The following is a 21,457-nucleotide window of genomic DNA, read 5'->3' on the forward strand; positions in this document are numbered from 1 at the left end:
CCTATCTGAGATTCTTCTTTATATCAAGCACAGTGGCACATATTTCAATTTCTAAACTCATGAACAGTTACATGCATATCAGCAATTTACTATTCTGCTTGAACAGCATTTAATCATTGACATATATGTGTGACATTTAGTTGTTCATGAACTTTACAAAAATATTGTATGTGAAGACAGTAAAAAGACAGTATCTCATGCAATGATACATGTATTCATACAACACATGATAAACAGAAATATTATCAAGCTCACTGTTTGTGTGTCTATTTTTTACTAAATGTTGGGAGAGAGAGAGAAAGAGAGAGACTGGTGGGAAAATAGTTCAAAAAAGTCATATATTTACTTTGAAACATTTTTACAATAATCGTAAACTAATTGCATGCAATTTACCCCTTTGAAAAAAGCAATGCCATGTCAGATGCAACCAATAATTAAACTAATGAGTTCTTTTGTATATGAACTGCATTCTGAAAGTATATCAAACATAATCAAAGCTTCCATATTCAAAATACATTTTTTGATTTTAAAAATGGGCAAAAAATCATTTAAATCTGTAATCAATTGCATTAATTTGAATTTAATAATATAAAAATAAATATAAAAATAAATACACTCTGAAAGATAGATATTTTACATTGAATATTAAATTACTACCACATATTCAGAGAAACCTCGAGCTCATACAGCAATGACATCAGCTGAAAAAAAAAATACTACTTAGTGATCGCAATTATAATACAAATGATTGTCATGTTGAAGACTTCAAACAACTTGAAAACAGAACTAAACTAATGTAGATGGTGCTTAAGTTTGTTGGAAATCACTACCTTGAAACACAGCTAAATGTTAAAGAATGTATTTGGTTTTCATGCGATGGAGTGAACGAAAATATAACAATGATTTACGACAGAACAGTTTGGAACACAGTGTTTCTTATCAAAATCAGATATAGTACAGTATGTAATAAGAAAATCATGGTAAAAAGCATAAAAAATTAATGTATTACCTATCCACCCTGATCTAACATGTAAATTGCAAATTAACTCTTTATTACACAAATTAATAAGCACATGAAATACAATTTGGATTTCAATCAAGAATCTATTTTTTTTTTTTTTTTAATTTTGTACATGAAGATGAAAGTAAAAAAAAAAGTTTTAAATTAATCTACAGAGAGTTGATGTGAAAGACATAATACATGAAATTTATGTTAAGTATGTTCTTTATAAGCTTATAAACACAATGTTGTTATATACTTGTATTATCATACAATTTCTTCAATAAATAAACACAAAACAATCAACCCCCTGTTCCATTTCTGACTCACATGTACAGTAAAAAAAAAATAAGGCTTTTACAACTTGAGGAACACAGACTGCATGTAAAAACATGATATAATACATGTACATGTACAATGTATACTATATTCTTTTCTTCTAAGGCCTCGTTAACAAAAGAAACAATAACTTTAAAACTTGAGATTAATTTAAAGAATCACATATAGCACTGACAAATCATGATTTTTTTCTATGTATCACTGCAGATATATATAAATTTATATATACATGTATTAGGCCTTTTAACATTGTTAAATCTATATAACTGTAACAACAATTATAGAATAGCACTAATGTTAAAGAAGCTTTTCTACAGGAATGAAGCTTGAGCAATTACAATCATCTTTGGCTAAATGCTTGTCAATATAGCACCTGTTACTAGAAGAAAAATTGAAGCTGCAGAAGGCATAAGCCTAGTACATAGATGATGGTATGTGTTAATGCTCCCTCATTTTAATGTTGAACATTACACAGTGAACACAATTATGATAGAAACCTTGCACACGTCATACATGCATTATCCATGGTAACAGCTACATGTAAATGTTCAAAATTTTAGAGACAGGACATATGTATATTCATGCATTTTATGACACTTTATAAGAGGGCTGCCATCTCCTTCTTACCTTACAGACATATAAAATAATGTTAAGAAAATTGAAGTAAATATGACAAGGATACTATAGAAAACACAAATCATTGATCTAATTTGAAATTTTATCTACTTTAACAATTGCTTTCCTCTTTTTTTCTAATAAAATAATATAACATAAAAAAAATATATTTTATTTGATTGAAAAACAATTCCCAAGAATTGATAAAATTCTACAGTGAAAAAATGACCCTTTGATGTGACCTTAACCTGAATGTATCATGACCTTGACTAAATAGTCTCCAACTCATATTTAAAAAGTTTACTTTGAGTCTATAAAGTGGAGTCATTGAAACATGAAGATATCCAGTTTAAAAAAATATCCTCCCATCTAATAGAAAGAAAAATGACCCTTCAATGAAATATTAAATCCTGAATGACGGAGGTAAGATCTATGATAAATCTGTCCTGTTTTTCTGAGTGTACTACATGTAGCTTCATTGCACTTTAAAACATGGCTTCTATAAATGTGCCTTTTGGGTTTTAGTTCTAATGTAAAAATGAAAATTGGAACAGAGTGGTATGAACTTGTTTTATATATATGAAGATTTCACAGGGTTGGCACACCACATGAGATCACAGAATCATTCCAGGCTGTCACAGACACAGGAATTTCATTTTCACAAGCAAATCATTGGAGGAACCAACACAATTTCTGTTAATCTGCTTTCCATCAATATAGTCTGTTTTCTCCATATACAGTCCAAAAATAAACAATCACCAGAACCTGCTCATTTTCAACAAACCTGATGTCTGAGAAAAACAACAACAACAGTATTTTTTTCTCTCAAACTTTAGTCTGTTTTCTCCAACACGGTGGGAAACTGTATCACCTTCATCTCACTGGCATAGTCACAGACTATAACGGTGTTCTGTACAATATGGATCTGATTCACAAAGGCAGACTTGTCAAATGATCCCACACTCACAGTTCTTAGGATGTCACCTTTGTCAAGGTCAATTAACTGGATGTGTCCTTGACCTCCAGTAACTAATAAGTGAGAGGTCAGCAACGACATACAGTTGTTTCCACACGGATCCTATGAAGTAAACAGAGATAATTTTCTTTAATTACAATCTGAGTGTAATTTTATCTAAAATACATTTAAAACATCTATATGTGCAATGAAAGATCTATACTTAAAAGAGTTAAAAAATATGCAAAAAGTAAGCATTCTGTAAGATCATTTGTAAAGTTTGTCATATTTCACTGCACTTTAATTTCTGTAAATACAGCTTCATTTTTAAATTAATTTCCAGAGAACATCATATTTTATTTTGTGTAATACACTCTACCATGTCCAGTTCATGAATCAGAGTTCCCCTCTTTCTGTCCCACACACAGAGTCGGTCATCTAGTCCAGAACTGACCACATACTTAGTGGTACAGGTCAAGGCCACCACTGCTGCCTCATGAACTTTGACCTTGTGAAGACAGGTGCCTGTATGGAGGTCCCATAGTCTGGTGGTTCCCTCAGCATCCCCACTAGCCACATTAAATGGTGGTGACTAAAATAGTTTTTCACTGATAATAATTCTGTTTGTTATGTTTACAAAAACAAAAACTAAAAAATAACAGCAAAAACCTGTCTTATAATTGCAGTTTAAAATTTCATGTTCTTTCTCTCAAAGTTGAAAAAACTAGTGAAATCGTTTTAGGTATCCATAATGAAGTATGATGTTCTTTTGCACTGTTTTGTCAAACTACATGTAGGATGAACAAGATTTTAATGTTTACTGTTAAAGGGGACAGAATTACCTTTTCAGCATACAGCACTGTTATTTTTGTGGTACATCTGTACATAGTGTACAAGGAGACATGATCATGATGATTACATACCTTGTCTGCGTACAGCACTGTTATTTTTGTGGTATCCATACAGAATGTACAAGGAGACATGATTACATACCTTGTCAGTGTACAGCACTGTTATTTTTGTGGTATGTTCATACAGAATGTACAAGGAGACATGATTAAATACCTTGTCAGTGTACATCACTGTTATTTTTGAGGTATGTTCATACAGAGTGTACAAGGAGACATGATTACATACCTTGTCAGCGTACAGCACTGTTATTTTTGAGGTATGTTCATACAGTTATTTTTGAGGTATGTTCATACAGAGTGTACAAGGAGACATAATTACATACCTTGTCAGCGTACAGCACTGTTATTTTTGTGGTATGTCCGTACAGAGTGTACAAGCACCTGGAATCCTCTAAACGGAACACCTATTTTACATAAAACCATACCCATTATTTAGATTATGAACATATATATAATTACAGTCATTGACATAAAAAGCTTCATAACTGTAGATTCCCAAATATACACAGGGATTTTATTATTGCGTAATTACGTGACAGGCAGCTTTCATGAAAATTTCTCGCTCTTATTTTTACACGGCTAAAATACATGTCAAAACTCTTTATTAACAGTCCACTCGTGAATTGATGTTCTCCCAATTTGCCGTCTTCAAGTCATTTCACAAAATTAAGTACATGCACGCGTAAAATAACGAACCTACAATAATTATATTAAAATCAAAAGCCTGAAAGGCTTCAATGACGTCGAACAAGAAAAACAATTTCAAAAGATAATTTTGAATTTGAAGATAGCGATAAGTCAAGTGAGTGACTCAGGAGACATAATAAAAAAATAGTTTTAAACAAAATATCACAATTACAGTCTGTGGCCTTATGTCATGGTCCGAATGGAGCAAGGTTCGAATTGACCAGACATCGTCGAACATGTTCATGCCAAATATTCTTTTCAGTCAATTATGAACTATGAAGGATTTCATGAATTTATATAATATTTTTTCTAATTGCCAATGTCAAAGCGTTGTATTAGTGATTGCATCTAAACTACAACCAAGACTCTGTTCTGTTACAATTACGATCGAGTTACGATCGGGCGTGGTATACGGTATACTGGGAAATGGAGGAAATGGAGAAATACAGTAATACTGGTCAATATCATCGGTTTTTAGGATAGAGTTGGTTAGAAGATTGTATAAGTAAAGCTAAGATTTAGAAATTCAATCTTTTTAGTCTTGTAGTATTCGTGTTTATGTAATTTTGTAATTATTTTACCTCCTGTTGTGTTGTTTATGTTACACGGTTATCGTTCCGAAATGTTATTCATGTCATTCAACGCACCCTTTCTGTAGAAATTCATCCGCAACAACCATCACGTTTTTCTTATGTGAGAATAAAACATAATATTGTTGTTTTGCAATAGAATTAATTGCAGACATAATTGATGCAATTTTATTTTCAAGGTATTATTCATTTTGAGCGTTTTCAAAGAAATTGGTTTATAGCTATTGCTATTTTCTATTGCGGATGCATCGACTGACACATTCGGTCGCGTACATATCCGGTCGTGATTTCAACTGGGCGCTTGCTAGATGACGTTCGAGCTCCAAGAGCTCGACGTCATAAAAAAGTTGCATCAGTAAATATATTTTTAATTAACTTTTGGAAATGATCTTTATAACAATGATAGATACACGTATAAATCAAATGATAAAGTTACAAAATGCTAACTTTACCTTGAGGGAGTGGTCCTGACTGGCAGAAATGACCCGCCCTCCTTCACATTTAAGGCTGACGATTGGTTGCTGGTGAGCTTTGACACTATTCACTAAGGTAACATGTAAAATCTCCTCCCATTTCTTTGATGAGTCCATGAGAACTACTTTATGTTGACTATGATATCTCATATGACCTGCAGAAATGTTGAACAAATTTGCAAGATTACTATCAATTAAAGAAATAAAAAGGTCAGATTTGCTTAAAAGTATTCAAAGCAGATTTTTTCCCCTGATACTTCTGTGAACAGGGCAATAATCTAACAAAATTAAGTTTAAAACAAACTTAAAACCACTAATGAAGACAATATAAGTCTTTTAAAATACATGTACATGTACACGTACACTTTTTTAATACATGTAACTGAAATGAACAGAAGTTCTATATGTTCATGTACATATACTGTAAAAGCAGAAATATTTGTTGGGGATTAAATTTCGTTTATTTTTTTTTTTAGCAGTTATCAACGAAATTAAATCCCATACAAAATTTTATAAGACTCTCTGTTGAAAAGGGTTACTTTCGAATCAATGAAATCAAATGCCAACAAAACCATTTTAAATGACAAATCAACAAAATTTTATCCCCAGGAAAACTATTGCTTCTAAAGTATACTGTAAATATGCACAAACAGTATAAAGATTTACATGTATGTCATTTTGTTTTTCATGTGTCAGTGTACACATACATGTATATGTATCTGAAGTATACTTGCCAACGATTCAATTCAGCATAAAAAAAAAACCTGAGATACCAAGAAGAGACTCACCTTTGACATGTGGTGAATTGGACGGATTGGTTAATGGTAAGATAGGATTATGGAATGTTTCAATTTCTAGGAAATCTAATGAACCATCAAGTCTGGCAGCAACCACCCTAAAATAAATTTCGAAAAATCATGAAATGATTTATTCCTGCATAATGAGTATCACGCTTAAAATCCTATGTTGAAAAGTGAACACAAATAATTGTAACAGTCTCCTGTACAATTACTATGTGAGATTTGATTTTACGGTAATACTGGAATATGACATAACATTCACATTAGATATATTGGATATTTTCCATTTTAATGGTGATGGAATATGCAACTAAACAGTTCTGATTTCTCTCCAGCTGACATTAATAGCTCAATGAAAGACCACATGAATGAAGTTTTGCGAAATTCCTGAAGGTCATCCATGTACATAAAGGATGTCATTAATAAACTTGCCTTTTATTAATTATACAAAGGGCAGTAACTCCAGTCTTGTTATCACCGTACATACACTTCAAGCTGCCACTCGTACTTTCCCAAAACTATAAATAGACATTTATATTATTTTAAGTATATCAATCAATAAAACCTCTGCACATCAGATGAACATAACATACACCCATTTCTCAAAAATTAAGTGATGTGTATGTTATATAGGTAATATTTAAGAAATGTTTGCTTAAATATTCACATTTTTTACTAAAATATACATGAAATGTACATCAAGTTATCACGGTCTTTTTTGTAGGACATAGTTATGCACGTTTGCATAAATTTTTGTTAGATACAGAAATCATTAGTGTATGGTATGTGACTCAAATAATCTTGAAATAACTAAATACCAGTGCACATCTCAAGGCTACTGTAGGGTAATACACTATATAAATTACATGAAACTCTTTTCATATTAACATGCATGCACTCATCCTTGAGAAAATTGTCTACTTTTGATTGATTCTGTCCTTCATAAATGTTATGACTACAAAGATTACCTCAATTCTGCCATTTCCACAGCCCGCTACAATCAGACCCTCATAACAAGAGAGGCACCAGATTGCAGGTGCTTGGTTTCCCTCAAAGCCAGAGTCAAACAATGCAGCATCATGTTCTGTAGTCAAAGGATGATCTCCTAAACAGAGAAGTCAAAATATATAGAATATCAGAAAAGATATATGAAACAGATTTTACCATTCAGTCATTTGTCTCCAATGGAACTTGTTCTTATTTGAGGCTAATGGGAGGATTTACAATCAATAGGTTTGAGAGTTACATTTCATGTACAACCTGTGTAGATGTATATACACATAAATATTTGAAAGCTTAAAGTTTTATACAGGTACTGTATGTTAAAACACACCACACATGGTCAGAAGTTAGGTAACTTTTGTTCTGTTCATTAATTAGTCTGACACCAATTCATAAGTCCACTTATACTACTGTTTATTTGGTTCTTGTTTATTTCTGATCTTCAAACTTAATGGAGTATACACACATTAAATTTATCTGTACAGAACATACACTCACCAGCACTCCAACTTCTTGACCTAATTTCTAAGAAAACATCCTCCTCTACAGGATTCTCTCGTACGAACTGAGCATGCTCATCATAGAGAGGCTGAAACCGTGACTGGAAATCAAACCCACTCATCTCGCAAGATGAATTACCCAGTGAGGGAGAGCTCTCCGGGGTGAAGACTGAGGGTGGATCCAGAGAGGTGGGGGAACTGTGGCTGACAGGAGATGGAGGAGCCATGTAGAAATTGGTGTGAATTGTCCCTGAGAGATTGGGCTGATTATGGAAAAGTTTTTTCCCTTGGGGAGAAGGTACATGGCTGATTGCCTTCTGTCTGGGCCGAGCTCTCTGAAGGTCAACTTCTTCTGGGTCACTGCCGTTTCCATGACTACCATTACCATGGTATTCAGCATACAAGTCAGCATCACTGTCATTGATGTTCCGTCCAAGACAAGGTTTTCGCTTCACTGGAGGGGTGGCTCTAAAAAGTTACACAGATGAAATGGGCATTCATTAAAGAAAATTGATTCTGATGATTCTGAACCAATTTTCAGAGAAAAGCTTATCCGAGTGCTATAGTATTTGATTTTGCTTTTAAGTTAAGCATCTGTGCTTTCAAAAGCTATATATCAGCAACATACAGTTTTGGAACCTACCCTTTCCTGTGGATGACAGTTACACAGTCTCCAGTAAATGAGTCCCAGACTCTGAGCTGACCCCCCAAACAGGCACTGATGATGTACTGACCATCTGTCACCACACATTCTATCTCCTACAATACAAATCACACAATGAGAGACCACCAGTGATCACCTATGTCCAAACCTTCATAATCCAAAACTTTTATTAGGCATACATTATTTCAATGTATAAAGCTCATTGTAATGTTGTGTGTAATGACGCATTATTGCTTAAAGTGTGGGTTCACATTAATATACATGTATAGGCAAAACATGACAAAATTTTGCATTATCACAATTAATAAAAGTAAAGTACAGTTGAACTTCTTCATCTCGAACACCAATATCTCAAATGCAAGGGATATGTAGAAGTGATTTGACAGTCCAGACCATTTTTTCTTTATGTTTATAACCTTTGTTATCTCGAATATTGTGATATCTTGAAGCTTTATCCCAGTTAAAGATAACAAGGTTTGACTGTACATGTAAATTTTATCTGCTTAGACAGTACAGAAATCAGACATTCTAAGTAATTATCTAATTTTTAAACATGTCATAGTATTATAAATATTCCATGCTAAAATATGTGAGTTTGCATTACACAACATTATTAAATTCCAAATCTCAACATTTGGGAATCAAGTGGTTTCACAACATTTTTATGTTGTTCATGTAATATAAATGCTATTACCTGTAGGTGACCTTTAAGGACCTTGGGAACAGACTCCTTGATTTGCTTGTAATACCCACGACCCTTTTCCCGTTTTCTCTGTTGACCTCTGAACCATCTTGAGCGCCACCTGGCATAATTCTTGGGACAGATACAGTGATACAATGCCAGACCAAAATAGGACAGACAGATAGCACTAAACAGCACCAACAGAATGGTGGAGAGGAGTTCCTGCTGAGACTTGGGGTACAGTTTTCGGAGTTCTTCAGGGTCATACAATTTCCTTAGTTGATCCGAGTCGTAGATATAGTTTGGTAAGGACTCAAGCATTCCTTTGATGCTGTCGTCTGGAAGAACATCGGATTCCACACGTTTGGCCTCGGACAACTGTTCTTGGGAGATCTGCTCTATTTCCTGTTTAATTTGCTGAGGGGTTTTTCCTGCATTTTCACTGGGGTGTCTCAGAGATATTGCCTCGTTAGGATCCACCACAATAGAAAGATGAAGACTGGGCAAAATGGATATAAATCTGGAATAAAAAATAGTTATGTACGATTTTAAATTAAATACATGTAACTCAGAAAAAAAGATCCAATAATCTTATTCCAAATTCAAGATCAAAATTCTGAAAGGAGTTACAGGCAGAATTATATTTTGATGTATTGCATATATGCATTTCCCAGAGTGAAATATTTTTTGTGGTAGAAATCAAATACTGTACGTGTACGAGGGCTGTTCGAAAATTATTGAGACAATTACTTTTACTCCACAAAGGACAGAGATAAATTCATGAAAGTTCGTCAACATTTCATAAAGAACAAATAAAACAATTATGCAAAATTTCTAATTTATAGGATAATTAAATATGTTCCGGTGAAATTATAAACAAGTATATGTCTATTGACCAGGAGCAGCATCGCTACGTCATTTCATTGCCTGGTCAGCCGATATTTTCTCACTGTGAAATGATCGGGAATTGTTCAATCTACTTTCTCTGTCATTACATATAACATTCCAAAATTCAAACTGTCTCTTATAATTCTTAAACAATTCTTCAAAAAAACAAAAACAAAAATCAAAATAAGACGTGTGCTGTTGCTACCCCAGTGTAAAATATACACGAAGTGTCATATACAAGTTGACTTAGTATCATGCAGTACCGAGTTATGCAACGCGGGTCAACATTATTTAATCCGTAATAATTGATGGTCGTCCGAAGCTTTTGTTTTTACTCTGGTTGAATTATTTGCGAGAAAAAACATACCAATGAAAAAATAAACCCTTAGACATGTTTTATTGCATTGTTTTTGTTTTAGCAGGTCATTTAGTCTGGACAAGAGTTCTCAATACCGCTACACAAAATTTTAGGTATGCTTGCTGCTCCGCCTTGACATCAAAATCCGTTTTGTCATCATTATCAGATTGCTTTACCGCGCTTAAATTTTTTTTAATGATCTCCGTTTTTCTGATCGAAATTCTAGCAAACTTGCACAAGATCGAATCGAAAAATATATACATAATTTGGATTATTTTCGCTCTCACTATGGATCCACTGGGAGTTTTAACGTTGGTGTTACATATTTTCAATATCTGATTTCATGACTGCGCCGGGTACCCCTACCAATGACACATTTATATACCACTGAAAAGAAGAAATAAAATATTTTAAAAATATTTCTTGCTTTTATTAATTCTTAGTGTTTGTCAAACGTATATGCAAATTTTCACCGAAAAGCGTTCATTAGAAAGAAGAATATACACAATGTCTCAATAATTTACGAACAGCCCTCGTACAGAAATTGACGTATTCAAAATTTAGTGCAATCACTAGATATTGAGTGGTTGGCGTAATCATGAATTAGCACTACACATGTCCACGTCAAAATTTGTATTTATAAATGATTTTTAACGGCATTCATGAATTAGTGCATTGTTGTCCGCACCAAAGCCGCTAAAATATGAAGCCTGCTTTTTTTAATTACACATACAGTACAGGTGACTCTTGATCTCTCGAACTTCAAGGGACCGCAAGAAAAGTTCGAGAGATCGAGGGGTTCGAGAGATAGAAAGTGAATAAATCCGGAATTTACAGTTCCGACCATCATTTTTCTACTATAATAAATACCGGAATTATACGTTGATAATGTCATTGCACGTTTTCACTCGTATTTTACAGGTAATTCACTTGATTTCAACAACAATGATCGTATTTTGAATAAATAAAATGATCTCTTTAAGTTTCAATATTTATTTGTTCTCATTTCATGATTACATGAAACCTGAATAGCAATCGTCGGTGTTGTTATCCCCCAGGTTTGATCGGGTCCTTCACCAGATTTCTCGTATTAAATCGGTATTCAATTCTTGAGATAGGATTTCTTGTGCAATGTTTCTCATACTGGGATTATGTAGACTATAATAAAACTTCATAATCTATGGAAAATTATTGACACGTCTCTTAAATTATTTTCTAAAAATTATCGTCTTGCTGTCAAGTCAAAATAAGTTGTGAAGCAATTCACTTATAATTTACCAATTATAACCAATAAATTAAATTATATCAACACTCTGACGACTCGAAGGTGTAGAGTCATCTATTTAAACACCCAATTAACACCTCCATGCCAGCCCCAGACGTTCACTGTTATCCAGGTAAGTCAAAGTTACATTAATTTCACACTTGATTGGCGTGTACACCCGCGCAATCAAAACTTCGACAGATAGAGAGTAAACAACAATGAAATATGTGTAATGGGACCCAGATCTTGGTTCGAGAGATAGAGAACTTCGAGAGATCGGAAGTTCGAGAGATCAGAAGTAAATTTGCATAGTTATTATATAGAGTAAAAAAACGGGACCAGAGATTCACTTCGAGAGATCGGGAACTTCGAGAGATTCGAGCCATCGAGAGTCACCTGTATATGACTTTTGTTTCATTGTCAAGTAATCTTTAGAATGTGAACAACAGTATATCTTAAATCAATGCATTTCTTTTTTTACATTTCTACTTTCCAAATACAGTAAAACACGCTTATAATGAAGTGCCTTGGATGGATGATTCTGCTTTGTTATAAATGAAATTCTTTAAATCCAATAAGTTCCAAATGTATTTTAAGGCCACAGGGAATGAAAATCACTTTGCTGTAAGCTTCAATTCATTACAAGCGTGTTCACTATAAGCATGTTTTACTGTAAACCGTATACATTTTTTTTTCTCTTTTTCAGTTTGCTTTATTTCACTTACTTTCCATACAAACTTATATTGTAGTATCCAAACAGAGTGGGCCAGTGTTTGTAAGATAACTGCTGCCAAAGTTCAACTTCCCTATGTCTCACCACTCCCTCCGGATCCACCGATTCACCCTGGAACCACCAAGAACTGGCAGTCTGCCCAGCAGTGCTCTGACCTTCCTTATCTCCAATATTGGAGAGTTTCTCAGTGGGAGGCATATCCTGTCCACTGGAATCCTGGGATAAGTTTTTTGTGCTGGACTGGTGAGGGTTGGAGAGATGCTCCAGTACTCCACTTTTGTACACAATTAATCCAATCCATATCACTGTGCAAAACTTGAAAAAAAATAAAAATAGCAATTATCAACTTCTGCATAATCTGAAAAACACTGGTGAAAAATGAAGAATATTAGTTAATATGAAATGTATTATCAATTTTCACCTCTGACTTCCATTTTTCTATCTCTCTCTCTCTCTTTTTTTTGGTAAAGTTTACATTTCAATCATGAATCAGGAAAAATGAATTGTATTTTCTTAGAAATTCATGAGTAATTTAGCAAAGGTAATGAAAATGTAACAGAGAGGTCCTACAGAACAAATTTGCCTTCCACCCTTTCTTAAAGTGCATATTGTAATTGTACTGTTTAAGAATTATGGAAAGAATGTGACAAAAAATGTGACATACAATTGTGTTCAAAAATATGGGTTAAACTACAAATTATTTGCCATACCATGATAAATCGCTGGATAACTCTGGTATCTGCCAAGAAATCAATGAGACGTAAACGTCTTGATGTCTGGACAGTATCTGCCAGTGAAGACGGTGGACCGAGGGACACATTAGAGGAGGTCCTACGGTGTTTCTTTACAGAGGTTTTATCTGTGGTGGACAGGTTTGGGGCCGATACAAAGCCCCGTGCAGGACACAGAACCAGTGGCTCAATGACCTTTGACCCTGGGGGATGACCTATTTGACAGTCTGATACAGATGTCCTTAATTTCTTGTGAAGATCTGTCAGCTAAAATAAAAATATCATTTACAGCTTTGAAACCATGGAAACATATTACTGGGTAATAAATAATCACTTTCTGCTTTCTTGCTAATAATTTTATCTCTCTTATATGCTCTTTCTTAATGTTTTCTCAAGTACAACTTTCATCAAAACTCCATATCTAATCACCAGGCCAAAATCATTAGCAGTTCATTAAAATTCATAGAAAATCCCTTTTATTGATTCTTTTTTCATTTCACATATAGTCATATACAAAGTACCACCAGAGTGGTTGGAATGTTTAAATAGAGGACATAGCCATAAACTGTAAGAATTTTTGTAGATACCTCCATTCTTCTGATGTCAATGGACAGTGTTGTCAAAAAGAAAACGTGTTGTAAGAAAAAATCTGTCAGCAGTCCCACCATAGCAAACAAGGCAAACTCCTGGGAAAAAAAGACAAAGGATAAAAAAAAAATCCACACCCATGACAGTTGTAAATATTGGTACCTTGTTGACAACTTTTATTCATCTGAGACATGACATACATGTAGATCTTTTCATTTTCTCTTTGACACACTGTCATTTCCCCAGTGCCTTCCACCTGGGAGGGTACTGTGGAATCTTTTATTTAGTGTGAGAAGGGTGGGGGGAGGGGGGTAAATGTTCATGGGCATTCAAAATTTTACTGTTTTGTGGGGAACATAATTTCATGGGTAATGATATACATACAGAAGATTTAATGATCAGTTTGTTGACAATGTAAATTCATGGGTAAGGGTGACCCATGAACATTGGTCCCCCATGAATAATGATGATTCCACAGTATATGTGTAAATTTTCCTTTCTGATTTTCAATACGAGAAAACTTCTCTATCAATAACTTTTTCCTCCTATAGGTAAAATGTCACTTACCTGAATGGCAGGTACAAAGGTGAAGAAGCCCCCTACAACAATGATGAGTTCTGTGGCCAGGTTCTTTGTGATAGACCAGCCCTCCTGACTTATTCCTACAAAAAAAGCTCCCATGTTCAGCATATCTCTCTCTTTCTCTCAATCAATTTTTTTTCAAAATTGGGGAAAACTTTTTGAATAAGATACATTTTTTCTTGTATATACTTTGTTATGTCTTTAGCAGCAAAGAAAATTGTTCTGTTAACAGTTTCACTTGAAAAATTGAATGTCGATATACATGTACTAGTAAACAATTGAAGATTCCGCACTCATGGTTGTCACCTTAAAGATGTTTATGAGCAAAAAAAATTATTTAAAACAGGCTATGAATGGAAGATCACTAGAGTAGAGTTGTAAACCATCAGTATGTAGCATTCTTACCCTGTGCAATTCTGAATCGAACATCCTGATCCACAGGTGTTGACACGACTGACTTTGTAATGACAAGAACATTCTCCAAACCCACAAAAACAACCAGGTATGGAAAAATCTCACTGAAATATAAAGGATACTTAACTTATTCACTCTCAATCTACTAGTATGTACATGTATTAGTCACTGATATAATGCATACACTATTAATCAAATCACATCATACATATACAAATTCTTGAAGATGACATTAAAGTTTTGTATTAAGAGGACACATTAAAGCTCATTTTTATGAACTTAAGGACCCTCTATACATTGCACACTGAGGAGTTCTAATTTCGTGGTAATTTTAGGCAATTAGAGTGATTTGATTTGAAATTGAATAAACTAAATTCTACAGTGTAATAAACAGTTTGTAATCAACTTAAGTATTACAATATTATTAGATCAAGATGAAGTAACTGAATACTTCATTTGCAATCTTTTTCCCCATTTAAGTAAGCAACAGTGACTATTGTTCTTCAGTATTTTGTTGTCTTTGAACATTTTCCCTAAGGCAAAATGGCAGGTATCCTTAGTTGAAAATGAAATAGATCAACTCAATATTTCCACCTTTATACAATAAAATTTTCTCAAAGTCCAAAAAACATTTTTTATTAGTGTACAGAGGGTCCTTAACATCAATCACCCAAAATTATAAAATATCCTTGTAAAAGAGACTATTCAGTAACACTCACCTTCCGTTCAGTGTCGGGGTGAGTCCAAACAAGGAACAGAAACTGACGGACATCAGGAGTGAGGCTACGACAGTGACCACCGCACTCAGAGCCAGACCCCACTTAGACTTCACCATCTCTATCTTCCCTGTCAAATAAATACACAATACAATTAGGAGTTTTATTTTATATCTTAAGAGATATATTTACATGTAGTTCTTTTATGAGAAAGTGAATGTCTAAATTCACCTAAACATGAAAATATCAGTTTGGGATTACATCAATTTTATTCCTGTGACTATTACATTGAAATGAATGACTTCTCATTCACTTTACAAATATTTTTTCTGATGAATTCTGAAAAAATTCTTTTATAGAGTATAAGCAATTAGACATGCAATGCTTATTTACAGACAATAACCTTTAGTTGAGACTTTATGTGTTACAATCAGTTATTACAACCAAGAACAGGAAAACCAATTGATTATGACATGTGACCTTTCAAAGCTCAGCATTCAAACTTTTAACAAGTAGAACAGCATTATCTCTTAACAGATCTGTCACATTTAATTTTTCAAATGTTTTAACACATTCAGGAAATTTTATTGTAAATGGGTCAATTACAGAAGTCATAAAAAGCCAAACATTAAACAAAATTATCATAATCAGTATTCATGCTATTGGTGCTTCTTTGACAAAACGACCACTCCTTTCACTGGACATCAGAGCCTTGCTGGAGTTCTGTTTCACTATAAATAAACAGCCAGAGGAGCAGTACTTTTGTCAAATCAACATCAATACTTGTGATACATGAATGAGATCAGTAGCCAACTTACTGACGGAGAAGTAGATGTACATGAGTAGGAATACGTAAGTGATGATGAGTAGATTACTTACTGACAGAGAAGTAGATGTACATGAGTAGGAATACGTAAGTGATGATGAGTAGATTACTTACTGACAGAGAAGTAGATGTATATGAGTAGGAATACGTAAGTGATGATGAGTAGATTACTTACTGACAGAGAAGTAGATGTACATGAGTAGGAATACGTAAGTGATGATGAGTAGATTACTTACTGACAGAGAAGTAGATGTACATGAGTAGGAATACGTAAGTGATGATGAGTAGATTACTTACTGATGGAGAAGTAGATGTACATGAGTAGGAATACGTAAGTGATGATGAGTAGATTACTTACTGATGGAGAAGTAGATGTACATGAGTAGGAATACGTAAGTGATGATGAGTAGATTACTTACTGATGGAGAAGTAGATGTACATGAGTAGGAATACGTAAGTGATGATGAGTAGATTACTTACTGACGGAGAAGTAGATGTACATGAGTAGGAATACGTAGGTGATGATGAGTAGATTACTTACTGATGGAGAAGTAGATGTACATGAGTAGGAACACATAGGTGATGATGAGTAGATTACTTACTGACGGAGAAGTAGATGTACATGAGTAGGAATACGTAGGTGATGATGAGATAGGTGTGTTCTGTAAACACTTTACTGTCCGGGTAGTGGATGTGTACGATCGTGTTGACCTGACTGTTGTTAACATTCCTTGCTGTTTCTGGATACAGATCCTCTAGTCGTGACTTCAGAGCCAATAGAAAGCTGGTGAAGGGATAAAATATTAACATGAATAAGTTTCACAAGAAATAAAATCATCATCATGATTTATTTGTACATGTGCTTTCTCATCAATAAAATGGAAAAAATCTAAGAAATAATCTAATGAAAAAAAGTAGGATGATAATTATTCATAATGATAATGAAATTCATTAAAAAAGTAATAAATTCTTTCAAATAATTTTTAACAATCCTTTTACTTATCATAAAACAAAAACTCTTAACTCCTTTAAGATTTTCACAAACTGGTTTATCATACTATGAAACACTGTTGGGATACAGGCAATTTAAATGCAAGAAGACTCAAGTTTTTAAGGTTCACCATCCCTCTGTTCTCTAAGAATTTTTTTTTTGATACTAATAACTTTCCAAGAGAAATCTTAATAATAATGCACTCAATTTTATTATATCTTGTGGGAAAAAATTGACAGAAATCACCTTTTCACTTAATAATTTTATGAATTTTAAATAACTTTATAAAGGAATAATAGTCATTTATAGCAGTGAGAGTTATCTCTCTTCTCAGAGGGTCATTGAACCTTAAATCATTGTGAAATGCACACGATAATCTTAATTATTCTTTGATGTACTGCAACATCTCTTTAGCTGACAAACCATCTTACCTTTGATTGTAATTCTTAAAAGCAATGGAGATGGCAAAGCTGATAGTTCTTTGTTGGTTCCTAATAAAGTAACGAGATATCCCTGAGTTCTTCCATGGGATTCCAAACAAGATGTCTGTCAAACAGAAAAACAATTCAATGCTTTAACCTGACATTTTTGTCACACACAAAAAACTGTGACTGTTTTATTAAGATTTTTTGAGGTTTATTCTAAATGATTGTAATATACATGTAAAATTTACCTCTGAGATAAGGGGGTGTCTCCAAAGGTTGTCCATGTCGCTTAAACAAGGTTTTGAGAATCTCCCCATCCGCTAAATATCTGTATAATAAGGTTTATAATCAAACAAGATGTCCATAGGCCACAATGCTCACCTGAGTAACCTTTGGCACTGCTGTTCTTAAAAAGAATTTTCCTACCAGGTATTTACATGTATCATGTGTTTATTTCCATATAAAACTTTTATCCCTCATATACTACATCCTGCATCAGACTTTCACTTAATTTTGTCTCTTTTGATAATGTTTTAAATGATCACACCCTATTTTTCCTATTTTTGAATTATCTCCCCTTGAAAAGGGGCAAGGCCTTTCATTTGCAAAACTTGAATTCCCTCCACCCAAGGGTGATTTGTGGTAAGTTTGAAATTGTCACAGTGGTTCTAAAGAGAAAAGTGAAAATGTAAAAGTCAACAACAACAAATGACAGACACCAGACAGATGATGTACAACCTTCGATAAAAAAAGCTCACTTATAATAAGCTTTTGGCTTTGGAGAGCTAAAAACATATACATGCAAAAAGCATAAATTTTCCAGTAGAGAAGTTCTTTAATCTACTAATTCTTGTATCAAAGTTAGAAAATCAAAGGGAGATATAAATTTACTTTAAAGAAGTGTTTGATTATTATGCATACCAACATCTTTGTGTTTCTAAATTTATTTCAGGTGTACAAGAGCTTACTTCTCTTTCTTGCGGAACCAGAAATTGGCCGGTGAGAGCGTCAGGCAGGAATACTCTGGCAGCAATTCTCTGAACTTGATTTTAGGTAGGACTTCCCCGACACGCAGACATACATCAGACACAGAGTATTCAGCAGTCCTGTTCAGTAAATATAGACATTTGTACACTGTCTATGAGCAATATTCCTTCACTGTAACATACATGTTTTACTTTTGTATCAAACATTTCTAGGATTTAATACTTTTTTAATGGAGCAAAAGCACCACTTCAGTGTTAAGCCTTAAGGTCTGGGCATACATTGCAGCACAATATCCAATTTATAATTCTGTCTGAAATTGCTATAGGAGATGCCTTCATTATGTGAAATCACTGCAAAGTGTGAAATACAGCTAGATTAAAAGCTGTAGTAATAGAATTGAAATAACGTTTACGCCCTTGAAATGTACTCATAAGACAAATTCCAATATTTCTAATGAGAATCCTAATGAAACTGACTGTATACAAGTAATCTGTTAATTTTTACCACTATCTACTGTTAATCTGATTCTTACCCATTCTTGAATTTGAATTTGTCCAGCTCCTCCAGAATGTCAAATACCCTGAGTAAAGGTGTCCTAAATGCATCCTCTGGAATCATGTATTCTTGTTTCCATGGTGACACTGTTGCCTTGACTACAATTTGCTGGATGTACCCAACAGGAACTCCTAGATACTAGAATAAATTCATGTAAAGTTACATTATAAAATAATCCTTCAAATACAAAACATTATACATATTCTGCATAAATTTTCTTTGACTATATTGAAAGTCTACAGAAAATACACTTGCACTATGGCATACACATGAACAAGTTAAATTTTACAGGACCTAAAAATAATCAAATAACTTTGGATTAAAATCTAAATAATAAACTAACATTAAAAAATAATTCTTTTTAATATAATCATTTAGTCTAATAATAAACATGTACTGTTTTATTGTCACAAATGTTTTCTTTACCCATGGAGGTTTGAAGAGTTCGTTGGGGCGACTGTCTTTTCCTGTCTGGGGGGTGGTGGGTTTAGGGGATTTCTCTGAGGGGACTTTGTAATCAGCTAGAGCCTCCCTGTGCTGTAGTGGGACATTTCCTGGCAGAGGCATGTGTACCAGGGGATAACTGAAGATCAAAAAATATTTGTCTATACAAGGTGACAACCAAATCTGATATGAAATTTTATGATTTATCACAGAATGGCAATTCCTAACCTAAAAATATATTTCACAAAATTTACTTTCTATAATTTATTCATTGTTTCTTACAAAGATCTTATAATTGGAAAAATAAAATGCACCACAGAAGACAAAAACTTACAAAGACGTAAGCATGATGCAAATGACTACTGTCAGGATTGAGTAGGGATGACTGGCGCAGAACAGACCATGGGTGTAAAACACCTGCGTCACATATTCCTGCAGCGACTTCATGGTTCATGGGGAGGGATACACTGCACAGCTGATTAAGTAACCCCTGTCATTTCCTCTGTGGTTTTCTGGTTGCTGTAAAACATAATGTGACTGAATTCATCAATTTTTATCAGGTATGCAAATTCAGGGAGTTGTTAAATTTCTACTTGCCACTGCCAATGCTGACTGGACTTTGTCAGTTGAAATTTTCAGTGAAGATTCTGAATTCAGTGGCACTCAATTCAGAAATTCATCAAACTTTTTCAATAATTTTCTTTCCCTTTTCAGAGTTATCTGCCATTTTTTATGATGGAAGTTATGCACATTATTCATAGCATATACATTGGTTGGAGTTACTTGTGAATGCTATATCATTTTTCATTAAATATGATTTAAGGAAATGTAACTCATCTAAAATGCAGAAAAACAAATGTTTTTCAGTAACCCACATGATTTCTATCAACTAACACTTCTATAAAATTTGGAAAAGGATAGAAAACTTGTATGTTAGTATAATGTTACTGATGATGAGGAAAAGTGCACATTTCTGCCAACTTAGCTTTTCTGATTTCTTGATACAAATGATAAAACACATTAAATGCTTTATACTGCCCCCCCCCCATGAATCCCACTTTAATTCAACTGTATGACATGTAATTTCGCAAAACATGTCATTTACCAATTCCATCAATCAGTCAATTACAGGTAAATCATAGTAATGACTTTAACAGTTCGTCTGTTCAACGAGCTCTAGGACTGAAACATTTTATTCATTATCTAACAGCTCCTTTCTCAAATTAAATTTAGGATTTGTGTTTCACTCCGGTGGCATCTCTTTTTTTAAAAGAGGAAATTCGGAATCAAAACATGTAACATCTATAAATTAACATAAATCCTTAACAATTACCTTCTGATAATCTCAATATTGTCTCTAATCCATAAAATTATCTTTTAAAAATTAAATGCATTTAATTTTCACACTTGTCTTTTTAATTTGTAGCAAAATTGATGAAAATACACAGTTCACAACAAAAAATGATCAGCAGGGGGGTTTACTTCCGGTGTTCAGAATTTACGCAATCGAAAATTCTGATTGGCTTATACACATGTTTAAGCGATCGTACGATTACTAACTCTGTTTCCTGACTCATTTGGACAAGGGTTTTCCAAATACTCCATGCAGACAATAAAAAAGGCCAGTCCACGATAAATTTTGTACTTATTATATAGAATAGAATTTTTAGATGAGTTTTTCATATGTTCAAAGAAATTGGAATTCAAGGATTAATTTAAAGTCAGTTTATTAAAGTA

At 33.6% G+C, this 21,457-nt stretch overlaps 1 protein-coding gene across 1 annotated transcript; it reads right to left on the reverse strand.

The window, feature by feature from the left end:
* Window positions 1-1,011: 1,011 nt before the first annotated feature.
* LOC133194054 (sterol regulatory element-binding protein cleavage-activating protein-like) lies at window positions 1,012-21,141 on the reverse strand. Its single transcript, XM_061329989.1, has 24 exons — window positions 21,054-21,141; window positions 20,055-20,239; window positions 19,703-19,859; window positions 19,254-19,414; window positions 18,703-18,840; window positions 17,983-18,062; window positions 17,741-17,855; window positions 16,921-17,102; window positions 15,496-15,622; window positions 14,768-14,880; window positions 14,348-14,442; window positions 13,780-13,878; window positions 13,172-13,459; window positions 12,454-12,776; window positions 9,231-9,738; window positions 8,516-8,631; window positions 7,871-8,340; window positions 7,339-7,475; window positions 6,803-6,888; window positions 6,359-6,465; window positions 5,550-5,725; window positions 4,144-4,224; window positions 3,289-3,501; window positions 1,012-3,032 (listed from the first exon to the last, which is right to left on the reverse strand). Exons 2-24 carry the CDS (start codon window positions 20,165-20,167, stop codon window positions 2,787-2,789), a joined length of 4,131 nt encoding a protein of 1,376 aa, XP_061185973.1. The 5' UTR covers window positions 20,168-20,239; window positions 21,054-21,141; the 3' UTR covers window positions 1,012-2,786.
* Between the last annotated feature and the right edge of the window lie 316 nt (window positions 21,142-21,457).

The sequence above is a fragment of the Saccostrea echinata genome, unplaced genomic scaffold (genome assembly GCF_033153115.1).
Source record: "Saccostrea echinata isolate AGI-Se365-2 ecotype Australia unplaced genomic scaffold, CSIRO_AGI_Sech_v1 ptg000028l, whole genome shotgun sequence".
In the NCBI taxonomy this organism is placed as follows: Eukaryota; Metazoa; Mollusca; class Bivalvia; order Ostreida; family Ostreidae; genus Saccostrea; species Saccostrea echinata.

What these genes read in the sequence shown, in the direction of transcription:
- LOC133194054 (XM_061329989.1), bottom strand. Translation starts at nt 20,167, where the DNA reads ATGAAGTCGCTGCAGGAATATGTGACGCAGGTGTTTTACACCCATGGT. An exon ending in TTGACATCAGAAGAATGGAG is followed by an intron (nt 13,460 to 13,779) that starts GTATCTACAAAA and finishes TTTTTATTTTAG; the next exon opens with CTGACAGATCTTCACAAGAA. An exon ending in GTCAAGAAGTTGGAGTGCTG is followed by an intron (nt 7,476 to 7,870) that starts GTGAGTGTATGT and finishes TTCTCTGTTTAG; the next exon opens with GAGATCATCCTTTGACTACA.